Source organism: Corythoichthys intestinalis, chromosome 16 (assembly GCF_030265065.1).
Source record: "Corythoichthys intestinalis isolate RoL2023-P3 chromosome 16, ASM3026506v1, whole genome shotgun sequence".
Classification (NCBI taxonomy): Eukaryota; Metazoa; Chordata; class Actinopteri; order Syngnathiformes; family Syngnathidae; genus Corythoichthys; species Corythoichthys intestinalis.
Genome location: NC_080410.1, coordinates 21,741,506 through 21,759,484, shown reverse-complemented (window position 1 = coordinate 21,759,484; position 17,979 = coordinate 21,741,506). Strand labels below are relative to the sequence as shown.

Sequence of the window (17,979 nt, the reverse complement as noted above, 5' to 3'; positions counted from 1 at the left end):
ACGGCGACACCTCAGAGGACAAACTTCATGAGTTATAAAACGTTTAATGCTGCCCTCGGGTGTCAGAGAGGGGAACTGCAGTTATTTTACAATTCTTCAATGCAGTACATATTACAGTACAGTACATAGTACATACAGAACAATTTGAATAGATTACTTAATTGAAACAAAACTAATTCAATTCATTGCCTGTTACTGACAATGATAAATGTCATATTCCTTCAAACTGGGAGGACTGTTTCATGTTTCATGCCTTTGACCGTGATAGGCGAGTTATATATGGGCATAAAATAAGCTGAATGAAAATGACAAGTAATTTTTCGACTTGATAACATAGGGAGTCACTTACATTTGTTTGGCGCCTGTTTTACACCGAATACCCTTTCTGATGTAATATGCCCATTTCTTTTAAAAAAAAAATATAATATATATATATGTTGTCAAACGATTAAAATTTTTAATCGAGTTAATTACAGCTTAAAAATTAATTAATCGTAATTAATCGCAATTCAAACCATCTATAAAATACACCATATTTTTCTGTAAATTATTGTTGGAATGGAAAGATAAGACACAAGACAGATATATACATTCAACATACGGTACATAAGTACTGTATTTGTTTATTATAACAATAAATCAACAAGATGGCATTAACATTATTAACATTTTCTTACAGTGATCCATGGATAGAAAGACTTGTAGTTCTTAAAAGATAAATGTTAGTACATGTTAAAGAAATTTATATTAAAACCCCTCTTAATGTTTTCGTTTTATTAAAATTTGTAATATTTTCAATCAAAAAACAAACTAGTAGCTCGCCATTTTTGATGTCAATAATTACACCATGCTCACTCATGGTACTAACCCATAAAATCAGTTGGACCCAAGCGCCAGCAGAGGGCACCAAACACCAAAAAAACAAGTAACAAGCGGGCATTACACTATACTGTCATTTTAATCTGTTTGAGCGGGGCATGTGCGTTAATTGCGTCAAATATTTTAATGTGATTAATTTAAAAAATTAATTACTGCCCGTTAACGCGATAATTTTGACAGCCCTAATATATATATATATATATATTATAGCTGTCAAACGATTAAAATTTTTAATCTAGTTAATCACACCTTAAAAATTAATTAATCGTAATTAATTGCAATTCAAACTCTCTAAAATATGCCATATTTTTCTATAAATTATTGCTGTAATGGGAAGATAAGACAAGACGGATATACTGTATACATTCAACATACTGTACATAAGTACTGTATTTGTTTATTATAACAATAAATCCACAAGATGGTATTAACATTATTAACATTCTTTCTGTTAAAGGGATCCGTGGATAGAAAGACTAGTAGTTCTTAAAACATAAATGTTAGTACCACGGATAGAAAGACTTGTAGTTCTTAAAAGATAAATGTTAGCACAAGTTATAGTAATTTTACATATATATGAAATTTAATATTTAGTTAATTTAGTTGTAAATAAACTGTACATATTTTTATTCTTATTTTCTATGATAACTCATCTATTTTCTATCCTGCTTATCCTGTTCAGGGTTGCAGGGAGACAATGTGGAATACCTATACAGTCTTTTTTTTTTAAATGAGTTTCCAACATAGTGTATTCTGCCAAAACAAAATAAACATAAAACCATACATTGAAAATCTTATTAATTGCAGTTTAATGGGGGGAATGGGTGTCAGAACTAAAGCATGTCATAAATTCAACACAGATTCTTATGAAGAATAATATTACATTTTAATTTCTTGACAGTGCCAAATGATTCAATTATGCATGATGCAAACACAGTTGACATGGTGTACCCCACAGGTTTCCATTCAGATGTTGTTGCTGTAAAAATTAAATCCTGCTGTCACACTTTCCAGTTTTCATCGCTTATTCCTGATGTTGGCCTCTGCTACAAAGACAAACAAAAATGTATGTTGACATATTTTACACACAAAAATCCCAAGCTTTTATTCCCACACTTACTGGTATAATCCTGTGGTGTCATAGGCCTGGACATGACCTGTCTGAGGGAATTCAGCCACTCTCTTTGCTCACACTCGTGCTGGCACATAAAGACAAATTGCCGCTCGGGTGTCTGCACCATGAGGCCAAACTTCCACTTGTTTCCACGAGTTCGTTTTGGGACATAGTCTCTAACAGAGTAATTGTTACTTTCTGTGCCAAGGAAGATGACCCCCTGCTCTTCAGCATCCTACATTATTAGTGAGAAATGCACTTTTAGACACACAGACACTTGAGAACAGCAAGGTACTTGACAGTAAACTAATACTGTACAAGGATTTGTTCTTACCAAACAGCCCTTGAAGTACAGCAACTTCCTATTTTGAGAGTCTAAAATGAACCATCTCTTTTTGAATGGTTCCTTCTGCTGGTAATCATAAAATCATATACATAAGAAATACACATATACTAAAAGCATAATAATACACAATGTAAACTAAAACATAGCACACTTAACATTTTCTTTTCATATTTTTAACTTATATATGATCAATTGCACTAAAAAATTTGAAAATGAATGAGGGAAAAAATAAGAAAAATGAAAGGGTTGCCCAAGAAATTTGCTATCACTTCTTAGTCTAGCAACTAGTGTAGCATCATAGCCAATTCCTTCTGAAATGATCTATTATTTTAATTAAATGAAAACCACATTTGGACTTTTTTAATTTTAAGGTAAAATTTAAAAAAAAAAAAAAAAAAAAAAGGATAATTTTCCTCTGAAGGAGAATTAGCTTGTGACAAAGTGACTTTTAGTATGAATACTGGTATGATATTGGCATGAATTCATATAGCCAATTCATTGTATGAATGTGAGTGACCATATTATGCAAAATTATAACGAAAGCAGACACATGGCAATATGCAAATTGGTTAAGTCATTCGATTTTAAGTACTTACCGATGGCCCCGTCTTTTCCATGTATCCCTCTTTAAGGTAGGCTGGTGTTATATTCGATATCAGCTGACAATGAGACAAAGGTTCACATGAATCACAACCATTAAGAAACGTATGCTTGAGGTACTTACATCAGTTTCTGTTCCAGTTGGATATGCTGTCTTTAGGTAAGCATAGCGAGCCGCACGAAGGGCATTGTACCATGTGACTATTTCCTACAACGCAAAAGAAACCAATCTGCTTTAAAGTAAATTAAACGACAACATGCAAAAGTCACTTATTTGGATAATTTAGCAGTCGTACCTCAGGACTATCATGATACACATACAGACTCCTGGTGTGGTCATTGTTAAGGTAAGTAATCTGCATCCCATGGGGATGACCAATCTTTTCTGGCTGAAAAGTTACATTCAAGTGCTTGATGGAGATGAGGGCCTTTGGACCTTTGGACTCCTAAATAAAAGAAATATATATCCAAATCATTTTTGGTTTACAGACTTCACCTCAATACTAGTAGGTGCCTCACATTTTCTTTGTTGTAGTAAGCCAGTGTGAATTCTCGCTCAGAGAGAACAAATTTTCTCTGCAGAAACTGAGTATTTTCCTTTCCTTTCTTCCAAAGCATTCCTTCAAAGAAGCCTGGAATACAATGAAAACTGAGACTTCTCCTATTGTGCATAACTAATTGCAGCAAAAGTGAGAGGACGAGAAATCACCTGTGGTATAAGACGGAGGTGGATACTTGGTCTCCCCTGTGAATTCCAACCTTTCATATTTGGCTCGAATCCACTGCTCTCTTAAGACTCTGGAGGTACACACATTGAAGTGACAATGCAATATATTTCAATTCAATATTCACACTGTGCTCACCAAAAGTCAGCTGGGATAGGCCCCAGCAAACCCACGACCATAGTTGGGATAAGCAGTGCATAAAATTGACAGATTGAGTGAAGCTTGCTTGTAGCAGAATTTTACCTTATTTGTAATGTAGATTTAGTGTGTTATAACTCTAACTGTGCTACAACACCGCAATTGTCAGACTTTTGAAGGGTAATTATAGCCTTTACTTTGATTTTTATTTCAGGAAAAATAGATATTGTGCATAGTTAGATCGAAATATTATAATCGGAATTCTTTCTGCAATCCAGTCACGTATATATTTTTTAAAACCTATTAGATGTGGCCTCAAAATACAGATTTCCTGAAAATAAAAAATACTTACACACAGTCAGTTTGCTGTGGTCGGTAGTAGTAAGGAGGAAGTGCTTTTTCATACAAGGCTTTGGCTCTGGCATTGCCACTGGATTTCATCAACTTCCCCCAGAAATATTAAACATAAATGTTAATTCTTTCAATTGGCATTTTTTCTAAAGCATTGTTAAAAATAATTATACTGTATACTGAATATATATTGTATATGTACTGTATGCGTGTGAGCGACCATACTTCTACAAGGTCATCTTCCCAGTTGTCAAGCTTTATAGACTTTACTCGGCTGGACAGGTTACGGTGGATACCAGAACAATTCAGACACACAAATAAGCCTAGTTTGGAAGATGCCCAGTCTGGATCTAATTGGAACAAGATGATTAGGTTAGTTGATGAGCTTACCAAAACAATCGCAAACAAAAAAATCTGACACTGTCCTCACCAGGGGATCCACAGTCCGCACAAAAACTGTTCTCTGGCAGCTTAACCAGCTCCAATAAGATCCTTTTGTTTCGCTCCCAGTTTGCCATGCTGCTTTAAAAGTCGTCTTACACATGGCACTTTTAAAAAGAACCATGGTGCCTACATGGTTACACAACAGTGAATGCAGTAAACAAAAGCTCTAAAATTAAAAAGTGGAACTTGCAAGCGATGGCTAATGTCACAACACAAGGCGGTCCTTCCTCTTCATCGAATTTGTACAGCATGGAAGAACTTTTCTTAAACAAAGACTCGCCCCATTTCATAGATTGTAAAATTTTGCCAAAACTTTATTTGCCCACTACAAATATTAAAGTGTAAGTGTATAAATTTAAGGCAGAGGAAAATAATCTTTGAAAAACTGATTATGTGAAATTTAAAACTAGCATAAAATTAAGACATTTAACACATTAAGTGGCTAGTTGCAATTTTTACAAAGCGTTTACAGAGTTCTATTTTTCACATTGAAACTCATGCAATTGTTTTCAGAGCCATACTTGCCAAAAAACAATTGCTATAACTAGAAAAAAATTAAATGCAAAGAATATGCTGTATTATTAATGCAGAGTATAAAATACATATATGTACAAAAGAAAACACAGTCAATGTCACTTGAAAATGTGTTGAGTGCAACTTTACATGTGAAACAGGTAATGCCAGGAAAACTTGTGGGCAGTGAGTCACTCATTTCCATCTGAGGAAGCACATGTTAGGGAGTTTACTAAACACAATTACGTTAAGTGAGTTACCTAATACAAAAAGTGATTCGTCACCTTGTGTCACCAGGTAGACTAATAAATGTAATTAGCTTTGACCCCAACAAACAACACATTCTGCAAAATAGTTGCCTAATTTTACTTTGTTCGCCTAGAACCCTTAATTGTGAAAAGAAAATCCTTTAGGATTATGGAAAGTCTGCGGAAAGGTGTTGGAGAGTATTCTTGTGAAGACCCAGATGGATGGAGTCTAGGTAGTGCAAAAACCTGAAGGAAGAAAAAGAGACCTTACTGCATGCACTAAACAGTTTCACACTTTTATTCATTGTTCTATATGAAGAACCAAGTGCTTCACTGAATCCTGGCACTGCCTGCTCACCTTCGTTTCACTTTGCCTTGTTCTTTAATTTGCTCTGACCTGCAGATGGTTCGCAGAACTGGCAAGTAGTCCACAGCAGCCGCAGATCTGTTGCAAAGAGTGCTAAATGGTCCTCTGCACACCACACTCTCCATAAGGTCTCTCCTCTGTTGCACCATCCTGGAATAAATGATGCCCTCATATTTTGCATTGGATAACATTTGGAATAAATAATGGTTATGTTTGGTAGATATATGATGAACTCACTGGGGTCGACAGAGGCTGCTCTGAGTGAAGCTGTAACTTTCACAATGGGAGGCCACAGGGAGGGTGAGTTCTTCCACAGCATTATCCGCCAGCTTCCTCTCAAGCTGTTGAGCTCGGGCCAAGGCCTCTGTTACAGTGAGCCGACACTTGTGGAAGCTTAGCGCCTCTACCACGCTTTGGATCTCCAACACACGCTGGCCCATCACACAGCTTAACGTGTTCGACTCAACTTTGGACTCATCAGTCATACCGTCCTTTGGTGTTGCACTGACTGAATCTTGCAGGTGACCTCTCTGAGCATCACTACCGTGATGAACAAGTAAGGAGTCTATGTCAGACATAGTGTCAAAAAAGTCACTTATTGATTCTAGACACTTAGAAACAGGGATACTCTTTAGACGATCAGAAGGAGTCGGCGGTTTCCTTTTTTCCATTTGTGGAACTAACATTTCAGTGGATTCTTCTTTGGCTTGAGGTGGCTCCTGCTGCTTGCTGAGAGAGAGGAAATGCTCCTCCGAGTCAGAGTCCGACTGCTGCCCATCTTGGTTAGATAGCCAGTGTCTTTTCTTTTTCTTCTTCATCCTGTGGGATACCTTAACAGGACTCCCATCATCTGAGCACTCTACTGACTCAGATGAGTGCAGCTGTCTTGAATGGGAAGGCAGTGGGTCCAACTGCAGGCAAGTAGGAGAGCTCACAGAGGGGGGCTCCAATTTGTAAGTTGGGAATAACTGTCTTCGTGGTAATGGTAAGAGGGTCTCCATGTTGGAATAGAGTAAGTTAACTCCTCGTCGAGTGCTGTCCATCAGCAACTCCCAGCAAGCCATCTCATGTGTCTGACTCTGTTAATGCAAAATGGACTCAAAGCAGGTATATTCTGTCATATACTCTACACATGCGTTTTTTCTTTTCCAACCGGCAACTGTTAATATTTGCCAAATATATTAATAACGTTAGCAATGACAGCAGTTTGGCTATAACAAATATAAAATGTACTATCAAACCATGCTTTGATTTTGTAGAGTATTTAACATTTACCCGAAGCAGCTCCCAAACGTCTCTCGCAGGTTCAATATTCAGAAGACCGAGCAGACTTTCAGTACAGCCGCTTTCACATGGAGGCCAAGGTGATGTTACAGTCGGTGAACTCGTGCCTGATGCTTCCCCAATAGTCTCTGGCTTCACTTCATTTCCTAATTTCAAAACACACCAAGTTCAATTCCCCCATTAAGTCAGAAATATTCGACTGGAACTTTATTTGACTTTACACTATTGTACTTACCATTTGGGTTTATGTCCCCAGAGGGTAATGTTACGTGGCGCCCCCCTGCACTACGAGTCCAAAATTGCAGCTGCAACAAGCTCTGCCTGATGTCACAGTCATTAAGTTCGAGCAGTGTGCTAACATCACGCTGATCTGTCCTGGTGTCCTCAGCCAGACACAACAGGCGCAGGTAGCTACTCACGTCCAACTGAGATAGAGAGATTGTTAGGCACAATGTATAAGCGGTGAATGCACCCTAAATAGAGCCCTCACTCACCAAAGAGGGTTTTTTGAAATATATCTCTTCAAAGTTGCCATCAAACACAGTGCTGAATGTAGGATCTGCAAAACATGATACTGTATATTAAACATGAATAAAACACAACAAAAGTACACAGGAAAAAAATAATAATTTGAGATTGAATACAAGAAAAAAAGTTCCTCCCCGTTTCTACTAACCACTGGTGGTGAGGATGACTGGTCTTTTTGTCGTACTCATGAATGTCTTGATGGCAGCAAGAAAGCCAGAATCTTCTTCAAAAATGACATCTACTTCTTCAAATAAAATGAGCGAGGTAGCAGTCTTCTTACTCTGCTCGTCCCTCTCCTTTGGTGCAGAGGGCTTGGGTGAGTTGACTGTGGCTTTTTCTTTCCTAGTGTCCTCCTGTGCTTTTGATTTCTTAGAAGCTATTCAGGTGAAAATTTGATAATACTGATGAATATATTTTTTATACGTATACATATTTATTTTTAATGGAATACATTTGGAGTTTATTTACCCTTTTGGTCATCCTGCTTAGTGCTCAGCGGTTCCTTATTGCTAGGTCGGCCTATTTTGAAAAAGTTGGCTAGAGATGTTGGAGCCAAGCCTACTCGTTTAGCACCTCTTGGGGAGTTGGGAGGTTTCCTCGGAGATGAGACAACCTTGCGAGGAGAATTCAGCTTCCCTGAACGATAAAGAAATGAAATGAGTTGTGTTCATTTACTTGTAACAGTATCTGCAAGGCATCGTTAAAGCCATGTTTTACATACTTGGAGATGATTCTGGCTTGACAGTGCAGGTATTTGTACCGTGGCTGTTAAAGTATATCGGCTTGTTGGCATTGACTCCTTTGTTGTCCACTTGGTGTGACTGAGTGGCCTCCTTCAGCTGGGACAAAATTAGACGGCCACTCCGTTGGGATGAAGCGTTCACCTCAAACACCTTGGAAAACCATGAAGAACACAGACAAACATGTAACTTAATGTCCACGGGCACCTACTGTACTGAGTAATAATAGTAATAATGCTCTTTCTTTACCTTAAAGCCCAACTCTTGAGCACAAGCATAGACTGTGGCAGTCTTTCCTATTCCCGTTGGTCCTGTAATCAGGACTGTATTGCACAGCAAATCCTCCGTAGACAGACAGTCCTCATCTCCACAGTCCCAATCAGAGTCTGGAACAATTAAAAATATTAAGACATTCAGTTAAAATACTGTAAGTAGAGGTAATTTAAAAAAAAAAGTCAAAAACAGCTTTTCAAGGACATACCGTTGCTGCCTTCTTGTTCCTTAACTCTCTGCTTACTTCTCTCCTCCCTGTCTGCACGGAGCTTCCATTCCTTAAGCCAACTACACAAAAAGGCGGAGAACGAGTATAAGATGAAGAAAAATGAGTGGTTATTTCAGCATTAAAAATAAAACATTTTGATGCAAACCTATGCAGCTGCCGCACTGATGTTGTGTTGCCAATGATGTCACTGGAGTGCTGAGGCTGATATTTTTCCGTCCACAACACATCCTCATTTGCCTCAACTGTGGATAATGCGAAGGTTTTGTATTATTTAGCTGTTGTATATATACTTTTTAAGAAAAACTCCATCACCTTTCTTCTCGGTGTCCTCACACAAGTCGTCAAGTACAACAACATCATCATCTGTTCCATGTAAAGACTTGTCCTTAGCCTTATCCAGTCTGGATCTCTGGGTTTGTCTTTTGCGGCGTGTCCTGCTTGAGGCCTCTGGCTCGAGGTTGAAAATGTTTCCTTCGTGATGGGCGGCACGCTGTTTCTTAGCCATCTTTGCCACTTTATCATCCATTCTCTTCCTCTTTCCTCCTACTGGCTCAGGAGACAACAGCTTCCTTACAGGCTCTGTAATAGCGGGGTTAGTAATTGGTATCATTAGTTATTGTAAGGAGAATAGTAGGTTTAGATTTAGGCTAAGTGCCGATTTTTGGTCATTTTAAAAATAACTTAACCCCAGAAGGACCTTGTGTCCACTTATTTGGACAGCACATTTTGAGTCAGGTAGGCCACAATATCAACATTTGTTATACAAGTGTAGCATACATGACTCAAAATGTGAAGTCCACAAATGTGGACACCAGGTCTCAATTATAAGTACAATATTTTTTAACATTAATTATTATTGTATTTTTGTATCTCTTAATATATTTTTTATGAACAAATTATAAATAAAATGTTGATTGAAACCAAAATTTATCTAATCAAAATGATTAAAAACAAGCAGAAATGCTCTGGTTATAGCCCCTAATTACATTCTAAAGTTGACTCTTTTTTTCCTCCATAGTATATAAGTCATTGCCTGCCATTGATAAGAAAAGACGTCCAATTAAATTAAACTGGGAGGAGTGTCTGTGAATGCTCATGTTTGATGCCATTGACGACACTAGACATCCAATCCGTTTTTATAGGAAAGGCTGCCAGCGATGTCAGTGGCAACCAATGAGTTCAATGAGTGGCAATGAGGGTTAATTAGAAATTAATTCAGAGTTAATTTGACATTTTTGGTGAACTTCTACTCTATTACTGTTTCGGTGTCATTTGTGTAAAACGTGTGCTTGTCAGACTCACCTGAGTGTTGTTGCTCATTATCAGCACGTCTGGCCATCAAGCGAGACATAAACGTCTCACCGAGGAAGAGAGGGTTTGAAGTGCAGACCTCCTCCACCAGAAGCTGACGCACTTTTTCAGACATCTCAAGCCTCCAACCAGAACTCTGGAAAAGCGCAATTTACAACAAAAGTAGTTGAATAGCAACAACAGGCAGAGTTCTACAAATGGTTAGAATTTAGATCTGACAGCAAGTGAGCAGCAGTCTTTACAAATATAAATGGGAAACTACACGTTTTTAATGTTTAACTTACACGCTCACAAAACACTCCACGTTCAGGTTTTGTCTTTAAGCATAGGGGACCTTTAAGATGTAGTGGGATATCAGGCACTGGAATGCGAAGCTCTTTGAGAGAGCACAGTTGAGGAGACTGGGGCCAGGGTAGACTCCATAGAGCACAACCTGTCAATGTAGTCAGCACAGCACAATTAGTCGAAAACATTGACAAAAGTGGAGACTCGAGAGTAGTACCATTTGGAATTTGCATCGTGTGTATAACTGGTTGGAAAGAGGAACAGGAAAGGGTGTATGTCTCCTTGGTGGCAGCAGCCTTGGCTATTTGTTTCTTGAATGACTCCGGTAGGCCACTCTTTAGAAACTCTCTGCGAGCCCTGAACTGCTCATCATCTTGGGAGTTCTCAGAGCTCTGCTGGCTGCTCTCATCAAAGATAGAAATGACAGCAGATGCCTTGCGAGCATTCTTCTCCTGGATACACTTGGAGTCTTTCAGAAAAACAATTCAGAAACTCAAAAGTTTATATCAAGCTGATGGGCATTCAAAGCTAATAAAAGTGGGAAATGCTACCTGGAGGAGCTTTGGTGACTTTCCCCAGCACATCATTTAGATTGCGGAGAGACTTCTTAGTCTTACTTTTTTGCGGTACCTTCTGAGGAGAAACAGTCAGGTCGTCGTCCAGGCAGAAAACAGAGTTCTGAAATCAAGATTCAATATCAGTAGTTTCATGACTTCGCCTTGTTGCTTGCCTTAATACACTGAACAAGTATTTTGGCTTTCGTAAACCTTTAAAACTACAAAATGATATAGTTATGTGTGTTTTTTACCACTTGTATGATAAATCGTACCTCATCTTCACAATAACTCTTTGAGATGGAAGCCTCGGTCCTTGATGAACGCCTCAATGTTCTTTTGTTCTCAATGGCATCTCTCTTAATTTGTTGAACAGCTTTAGCTTTCTCCACCAGCTTTTTTGCCTTATTTTGTTTTTTAGCATTATCTGATGCCTTGAAACAAACAAAAGAATGAAGAAAAAAAAAATTCAACACCATTTGATGTAAACAAAATATACTGCTCAAAAAAATAAAGGGAAAACTAACATAACACGTTGTAGATCTGAATAAAAGAAATATTTTTATTAAATACTTTGTTCTTTTCATAGTTGAACGTGCCGACAACAAAGACAGACAAAAATTATCCATGAAATGAAACCCATGGAGGTCCAGATTTAGATTTATACTCAGAATGAAAGTGGAAAAACACACTACAGGCCGAACCAACTTTTATGTAATGTCCTTTAAACAAGTGAAAATGAAGCTTAGTAGTGTGTTTGGCCTCTACATGCTTGTATGACCTCCCTACAACGCCTGGGCATGCTCCTGATGAGGTGGCGGATGTTCTCCTGAGCGATTTCCACCCAGATCTGGACCAGCACATCATAGAGTTCCTGGACAGTCTGAGCATCAACTTGTCATATTGTAGGAGAGCTGGACAGGACAGGAAGATCCTTAAACCCTCAGCAGGATCGGTATCCTCGCCTTTGCTCAAGGAGGAATAGGGTGAACACTGCCAGAGCCCTACAAAATGACCTCCAGCAGGCCACTGGTGTGAATGCTTCTGACCAAACAATCAGAAATGGGCTCCATGAGGATGGTCTGAGGGCCTGACATCCTGTAGAGAGCCCTGAGCTCACTGCCAATCACCGTAGAGCTTAAGAGGCATTTGCCACAGACCAACAGAATTTGCAACTATGCCAATGGCTCTGTCCGCTTCACCAATGAAAGCAGGTTCAACCTGAGCACATGCAACAGATGCGAAAGGGTCCGGAGATTTCATGGAGAACGTATGCTGCCTGCAACATCATTCAGCATGACTGGTGTGGTTGTGGGTCGGTGATGGTCAGGGAAGGCATATCCCTGGAAGGACACACACAGACCTCTACAGGTTAGATGATGGCACCCTGACTGCTATTAGGTATCGGGATGAAATCCTTGGACTCATTGTCATAAGTTACCCTTGTGCAGTGGGACCTGGGTTCCTTCTGGTGTACGACAATGCCCGACTTCATGTGGCTGTAGTATGCAACAGAATTCATAACATTGACTGGACACCACGTTCGCCTGACCTAAATCCAATAGAACACCTCTGGGACATTGTGTTTAGGTACATCTGTCAGAGCCAGGTTGCTCCTCAGACTGTCCAGGAGCTCAGTAATGCCCTGGTCCAGATATAGGAGGACATTCCCTAGGACACCCTCTGTCGTCTCATTAGCAACCTGCCCAGGTGTTGTAGGGAGGTCATTCAGGCACTTGGAGGCCACACACACTACTGTGCCTCATTTTGACTTGTTTACATGAAAGTTGAATAATCCTGTAGTGTTTTTTTCCACTTTCATTTTGAGTATAACTCACAATCTAGACCTCCATGGGTGAATACGTTTGATTTTCATTGATAATTCTTGTGTGATTTTGTTGTCAGCACATTCAACTATGGAAAAAACAAATTATTTAATAAAAATATTTCATTCATTTATATCTACAATGTGTTACATTAGTGTTCCCTTTATTTTTTTGAGCAGTGTAGATGAATAATTACACGACTACCGTATATGACCTTACTTACATTAGAAGCCAAAGAAGAATTTTTGCCCCCTTCAGATACATTTTGATGAACTCTTCTCAATTTTATCCTGATGGAACACAATGGCGAATTCATTGAACAGCTTCATCAATACTAACTCTTAACACTATCTATGCATTACCTGATGGGACTCTCTTTCTCATCAGGTGGACAGACTATCTTTGCTTTGTACACTCCATATTTTGACTTGCGTATTTTACGGTGTGATAACTTAACAGAGGTTTTTGCAGAATCATTATTGCAATCCAGATTCCGTCTGTTCCTGACAGGTGATGTTTCAGAAACTTTGGGGGTTTGTCTAAAGACAGCCTCTCTTCTGGACCTTCTCAAAGCTGTGTTGGAGGGATTTAAGGAAGCGTTCGGCTGCTCTCGGATGTCATCAGAATGAACAGGCGAGGCTACAACCGGTGACTTAGATGAGGCGGTGACTGTATTTGCTGCCTTTCTGCATTTTCTCTGTGATTTTGCTTTTGTTACAATTTTATTTTCCTGCAGGTCATTTTCTTCTACATCAATCTCTACAGATTGCTTACGTTTGGCCTGATTTTTGCCCATCTTTGCCTTAGATCCATCCAGGCCAGGTTGTTTGAAGGCCGCCATGAACTGTCTCCTCTCTATGTCAGGACACTTGGGTGTGGATTCACTCTCAAGCACAGCCAGGTCAAGTTCTTCCTCTTCAAGAACCACATTGGATTTCCACTTGGTCGTTACAGGCTCTGTGTGTGAATACGGCACTTTTTTTGCTGCGCTTCTTGCACCTTTTCTCCTGTTGTTTAGTAAAGCTCTCCTTCCCTCAGGTTTTTTTGCTTCCTGGTTTGGTGAGATAGTGTGCATTTGAGCCTGAATGGTGATGGTTCGAGGGGAGATTTGGACCGCGAGCTCTGTTGATGCAACATTTCCATTAGATGTCGAAGTGTCAAATTGGTGAGTGTCCATTTTGTTAGTGTCTTGAGCAATCTTGGTGCCGTCACACTGCACAATACTCTTTTCTTCCTTACTCTGACTGCGCAAAAAATCCTCAAAGGAAATCCTGACCGTGTTGCTCTTCAATTCAGAGCCTTCATTCACATTGGCTTCTCTTCTGATATTTTCCACACATTTCTGCTCAGATTCAGGATTGTTTTCCTCCTTTTGTTTATTCACCCGTGAATTGCGTGCAACTTTTTTCTTGACTGCTTTCACTTTGTCCTTTACAGGTGTAACTGGAGATGAGAAACTACTTGTTGATAAATCTAGTTCAGATGAGGTATCGTTCCCACATTTAGAACCACCTTTGCAAGGTTCATCTTTTTGAGTTTGTTCAACAGGCTGAATATTGCTACGCTCTATTAATTGATTAGAGATAAAAGGATCTGCACTAATCTGGGCTAGCAAAGCAGCGGAATCACTGCCAAAAACAGCACTAATATTTTGGGAACCTGTCGCCAACTTTGTATTTCCATATGCTCCTTCGACAACAAGGCCGCTATCCTTGTCACCCGAGACGTCAATGTTAAGATCCAGACGTTTCTTAGAAGATTTAGGTGCTGTTCTCCTCCGTTTGAGAGTTGGTTGCTTCACTGCTACGTCAGGGTTAATGTCTCTTTCTGCAGAGCTCTGACCAGTCTCTTTAGGGTGTTCTAATGGGCTGGTCTTCACTTTGGAGTTCAAAGGACCCCGGTTAAAATAGTCCATGATGTTACTGGAGCGAGGAGGGGAGAACGGTTTCTCCACAGCTTTTGCTATAGGAGAGAAGTAGCTGGTGATTGTCTTGACAACAGGACTGCCACCATCTTTGCTAGATTTCTTGCAAGGCTGTAAACAAAAAGAGTGAAAAGGTTATTCATATATGTGACAGTATACCAGTAATAGTTTTACATTCAATATGTTGCTTGAATGTGAAAATACCTGTGTGTCAAAGTCTTCTATAGTAGATGCCATTGCCACAACACCAGCCATATTTTATAGGGACCTGAGGGAAAAGGTAAAAATTATAATAAGACAACAACAAAATTCCTTCCACTTTCAGACAGTTTGACACAAATGACATTTTTAAGCAAGTATATAGCTATTCAGTGTCAACCTTCAGTGACAGAGGACACTGTCATACAAGGGAGACTGCCCACAACAGCAGTAATTTGAACGGGGGGGGGGGGTTGAATATTAATAGTAAAAGTAAAATAATAAATTATTTAACGTAATTATTGACAAATGAGAGGCAGCTGGAAGACAACTATACACAGAACAGAAGAAAGAACATCGTTTCAAACATATAACTTTGCAGGTTAACACTTGAGGTGCTTGTCCAAGCTAAAGTACTAAAATATTATCGGCATAGTACTTACCGAAAACGCTATTGCTTCAGAATTTATTCCGACCTCGTTTCCAGTTTACAGTCCTGTCTCGACGTCCACAACCAGAGACCGACATTTGTTTGTTGCTTACATTAACTCCAATGTACGCTGGTAAACAGCCAGCTAGCAACGCTGGATTCAAATACCTCCAACTTTGCCGCTCATAATTTTCTTAAACATGTCAGCACATCCTGCTTGTTTTGATCTCGGAAGTAGGATGGCGAAGTGTAAGTGCTAAATTTGTCTTTTCTAAAAAGACAAAGCTTTTAAGTCAAAAACACATCATTCCCTGACCAGTGTTCCAAAAAACGCGCCAGAGTAGTAGAGCGCCAAATATACGTGACCCTTTGCGTCGACGATATCCTCCAATCAGCAGAGAGAGCACAATTCCGTCATTGTTAACTGTCGCTTGACCAAACTAAAAATGGCGGTCGGCTTTTAGTACATTGCTAAAATAACAGCGACACTTACTGGCAGTGAAGACACAGCTGTACAAAGGTCACATAGGGAGATCACTGTACTATTCTGTGTATTGTACTGTACTGTACTGGAAATTATTAGGGCCCGAGCACTAGGCCTTGCGAAGGCCCTATTGTAATGCAAAGGATTTTTTTTTTTTTTTCCAGGGCAAATGAAAATGGCCAATTTGGAGGCCTGAACATGCTCGAAAACTCACCAAAATTTGCACATACTCGCGGAAATTTTGATAATTTAGCAACGTTGCGGAAAAATGTAATAAAATGGCTCAGTGGCGCCCTCTTGAATTTTTAAAAAGGCCTCTCCTTTAATGTTTCTCAACGTAGGGGGATGAAATTTGGGGAGTCGATACGTTGCTGCTAAACTGCTTCGAAAAGTCTCTTGCACCCATATTCCAAACCCAACAGGAAATCAGGTATTTTGGATTGAATGTTAAAAAACATGCCATTTTTGTCGATAAACAACGTGTGTGTTTCAGGCCATTGTGCCTAGGCAGTTAGTTAGATTTCCTTCAAAATTGCTGAGAGTGTTAATGAGACATATGAGATGTTAAGTTATCAAAATGGTGAGTTTTCATTCACGGGCCTGACCTTGGTGCGGTACCACAGTCGGGCGTTTTTTTGGCAACGCGCCAAATTCAGTAAATGACTAATAACTTCCTGATACAAGGTGCAATCTTTTTCAGATCTGGCATGCATGTGAGATATCCGAGCCTGAACACAACTGCACTGAAATATTACCCATTAGGCCTGCCGCCCCCCTGCTGGGAACAGGAAAGGTTCTTTTTTGCGAGAAAGGCTCCTCCTCCTCGGCAAAGTAATCAATTGACCCCAAACCTGCATCAGGGGAGCCTTAAGACATGTGTTCAGGTATCTGATGAAAAATATTAATTTTTCGTTGAAACAGCAGTGTCCAAACAGGAAAGTGAAAAGACCCTTGGCATTTTGTCTCAAAATGGCCAATTTGAAGGCCTAAACATGCTAGTTGGAACTAGGGTAGTTCCGATCATGTTTTTTTGCTCCCGATCCGATCCCGATCGTTTTAGTTTGAGTATCTGCCGATCCCAATATTTCCCGATTCAATTCCAATCATTCCCGATAATTTTTCCCGATCATATACATTTTGGCAATGCATTAAGAAAAAAATGAATAAAACTCGGACGAATATATACATTCAACATACAGTACATAAGTACTGTATTTGTTTATTATGACAATAAATCCTCAAGATGGCATTTACATTATTAACATTCTTTCTGTGAGAGGGATCCACGGATAGAAAGACTTGTGACTTTGTATATTGTGACTAAATATTGCCATCTAGTGTATTTGTTGAGCTTTCAGTAAATGATACTGTGGCCATGGCCAAATGCATGATGGGAAGTTGAACCATGACTGTGCGTAGTGCTACCAATTTATATATCTTCTCTGTGTTGGCAAATAACACAAGGTGATAAGAAAAAGATCAAGTGCTACCTTGCTTCCCTACATTGCCTCCCATGATATTTCTTATGGTAGGGAGAGGGATTATAAGATTTTAGCCAATTAAAAACAGGCTCCAAAGGCTGCCATATTCACTCTACTAATTTTACGCTACCTTTTACTTCTCTATATAGGTAAAACGGCACCATTACAGATTGAGCACGACAATGTGTGAGTGGGTCGTGCAGCGCATGCATTAATTCCGTTAAATATTTTAACTAGGGCTGTCAAAATTATCGCGTTAACAGGCGGTAATTAATTTTTGTAATTAATCACGTTAAAATATTTGACACAATTAACGCACATGTCCCGCTCAGACAGTATTCTGCCTTTTGGTAAGTTTTACAGCAAGGCTTTTTGTGCTGTCTAACAGCGAACTCTTGTGGTCGCTTTGCGACATGGTTTATTGTTTTCTTGCCAGTTCAATATGGCTGCACGACGTCTCGGGTTGACGCCTACGTTGTAATGTTGTGCTTATATGATCCTTGGACAAGATTTGTCCGTAAGTATGGTTGTTGTAAAGAATGTACATATTATGTTAGTAAGCGAAATGCTATATTTTTTGTTATGAGACGCTTTTTGTTTATGTTTAGTGAACCTGTATAGCGTGCTAAGCTAACGTTGTTGCTAATGCAATGCTTGTGTACTTTTTTTTGTAGTTTTACGACGGTCTAAAGAGGACAATGGTTTGA

General features: G+C 39.3%; 2 protein-coding genes across 4 annotated transcripts; both read right to left on the bottom strand.

Moving 5' to 3' along the window:
- Window positions 1–1,671: 1,671 nt before the first annotated feature.
- adap2 (ArfGAP with dual PH domains 2) lies at window positions 1,672–4,811 on the bottom strand. 2 transcript variants are annotated; one of them, XM_057817859.1, is made up of 11 exons: window positions 4,584–4,811; window positions 4,379–4,503; window positions 4,155–4,246; window positions 3,649–3,737; window positions 3,459–3,571; window positions 3,236–3,385; window positions 3,064–3,147; window positions 2,936–2,998; window positions 2,328–2,405; window positions 2,000–2,228; window positions 1,672–1,925 (listed from the first exon to the last, which is right to left on the bottom strand). In XM_057817859.1, exons 1-11 carry the CDS (start codon window positions 4,669–4,671, stop codon window positions 1,897–1,899), a joined length of 1,140 nt encoding a protein of 379 aa, XP_057673842.1. In that variant the 5' UTR covers window positions 4,672–4,811; the 3' UTR covers window positions 1,672–1,896. The 2 variants fall into 2 exon arrangements, with proteins under 2 accessions (XP_057673842.1, XP_057673843.1); XM_057817860.1 differs by having other exon boundaries at window positions 4,356–4,503; window positions 4,584–4,613.
- Window positions 4,812–4,936: 125 nt separating this feature from the next.
- On the bottom strand, window positions 4,937–15,681 carry atad5a (ATPase family AAA domain containing 5a). Of its 2 annotated transcripts, none has more exons than XM_057817858.1 (22): window positions 15,321–15,681; window positions 14,884–14,947; window positions 13,118–14,790; window positions 12,979–13,045; window positions 11,205–11,363; window positions 10,927–11,053; window positions 10,593–10,844; window positions 10,375–10,523; window positions 10,082–10,226; window positions 9,092–9,325; window positions 8,925–9,021; window positions 8,759–8,838; window positions 8,527–8,663; window positions 8,259–8,430; window positions 8,006–8,173; window positions 7,686–7,913; window positions 7,504–7,568; window positions 7,245–7,434; window positions 7,001–7,155; window positions 5,963–6,804; window positions 5,717–5,875; window positions 4,937–5,604 (listed from the first exon to the last, which is right to left on the bottom strand). In XM_057817858.1, the coding sequence occupies exons 2-22, from the start codon at window positions 14,932–14,934 to the stop codon at window positions 5,526–5,528; spliced, it is 5,229 nt and encodes a 1,742-aa protein (XP_057673841.1). In that variant the 5' UTR covers window positions 14,935–14,947; window positions 15,321–15,681; the 3' UTR covers window positions 4,937–5,525. The 2 variants fall into 2 exon arrangements, with proteins under 2 accessions (XP_057673841.1, XP_057673840.1); XM_057817857.1 differs by having other exon boundaries at window positions 4,939–5,604; window positions 9,092–9,358; window positions 15,321–15,680.
- Between the last annotated feature and the right edge of the window lie 2,298 nt (window positions 15,682–17,979).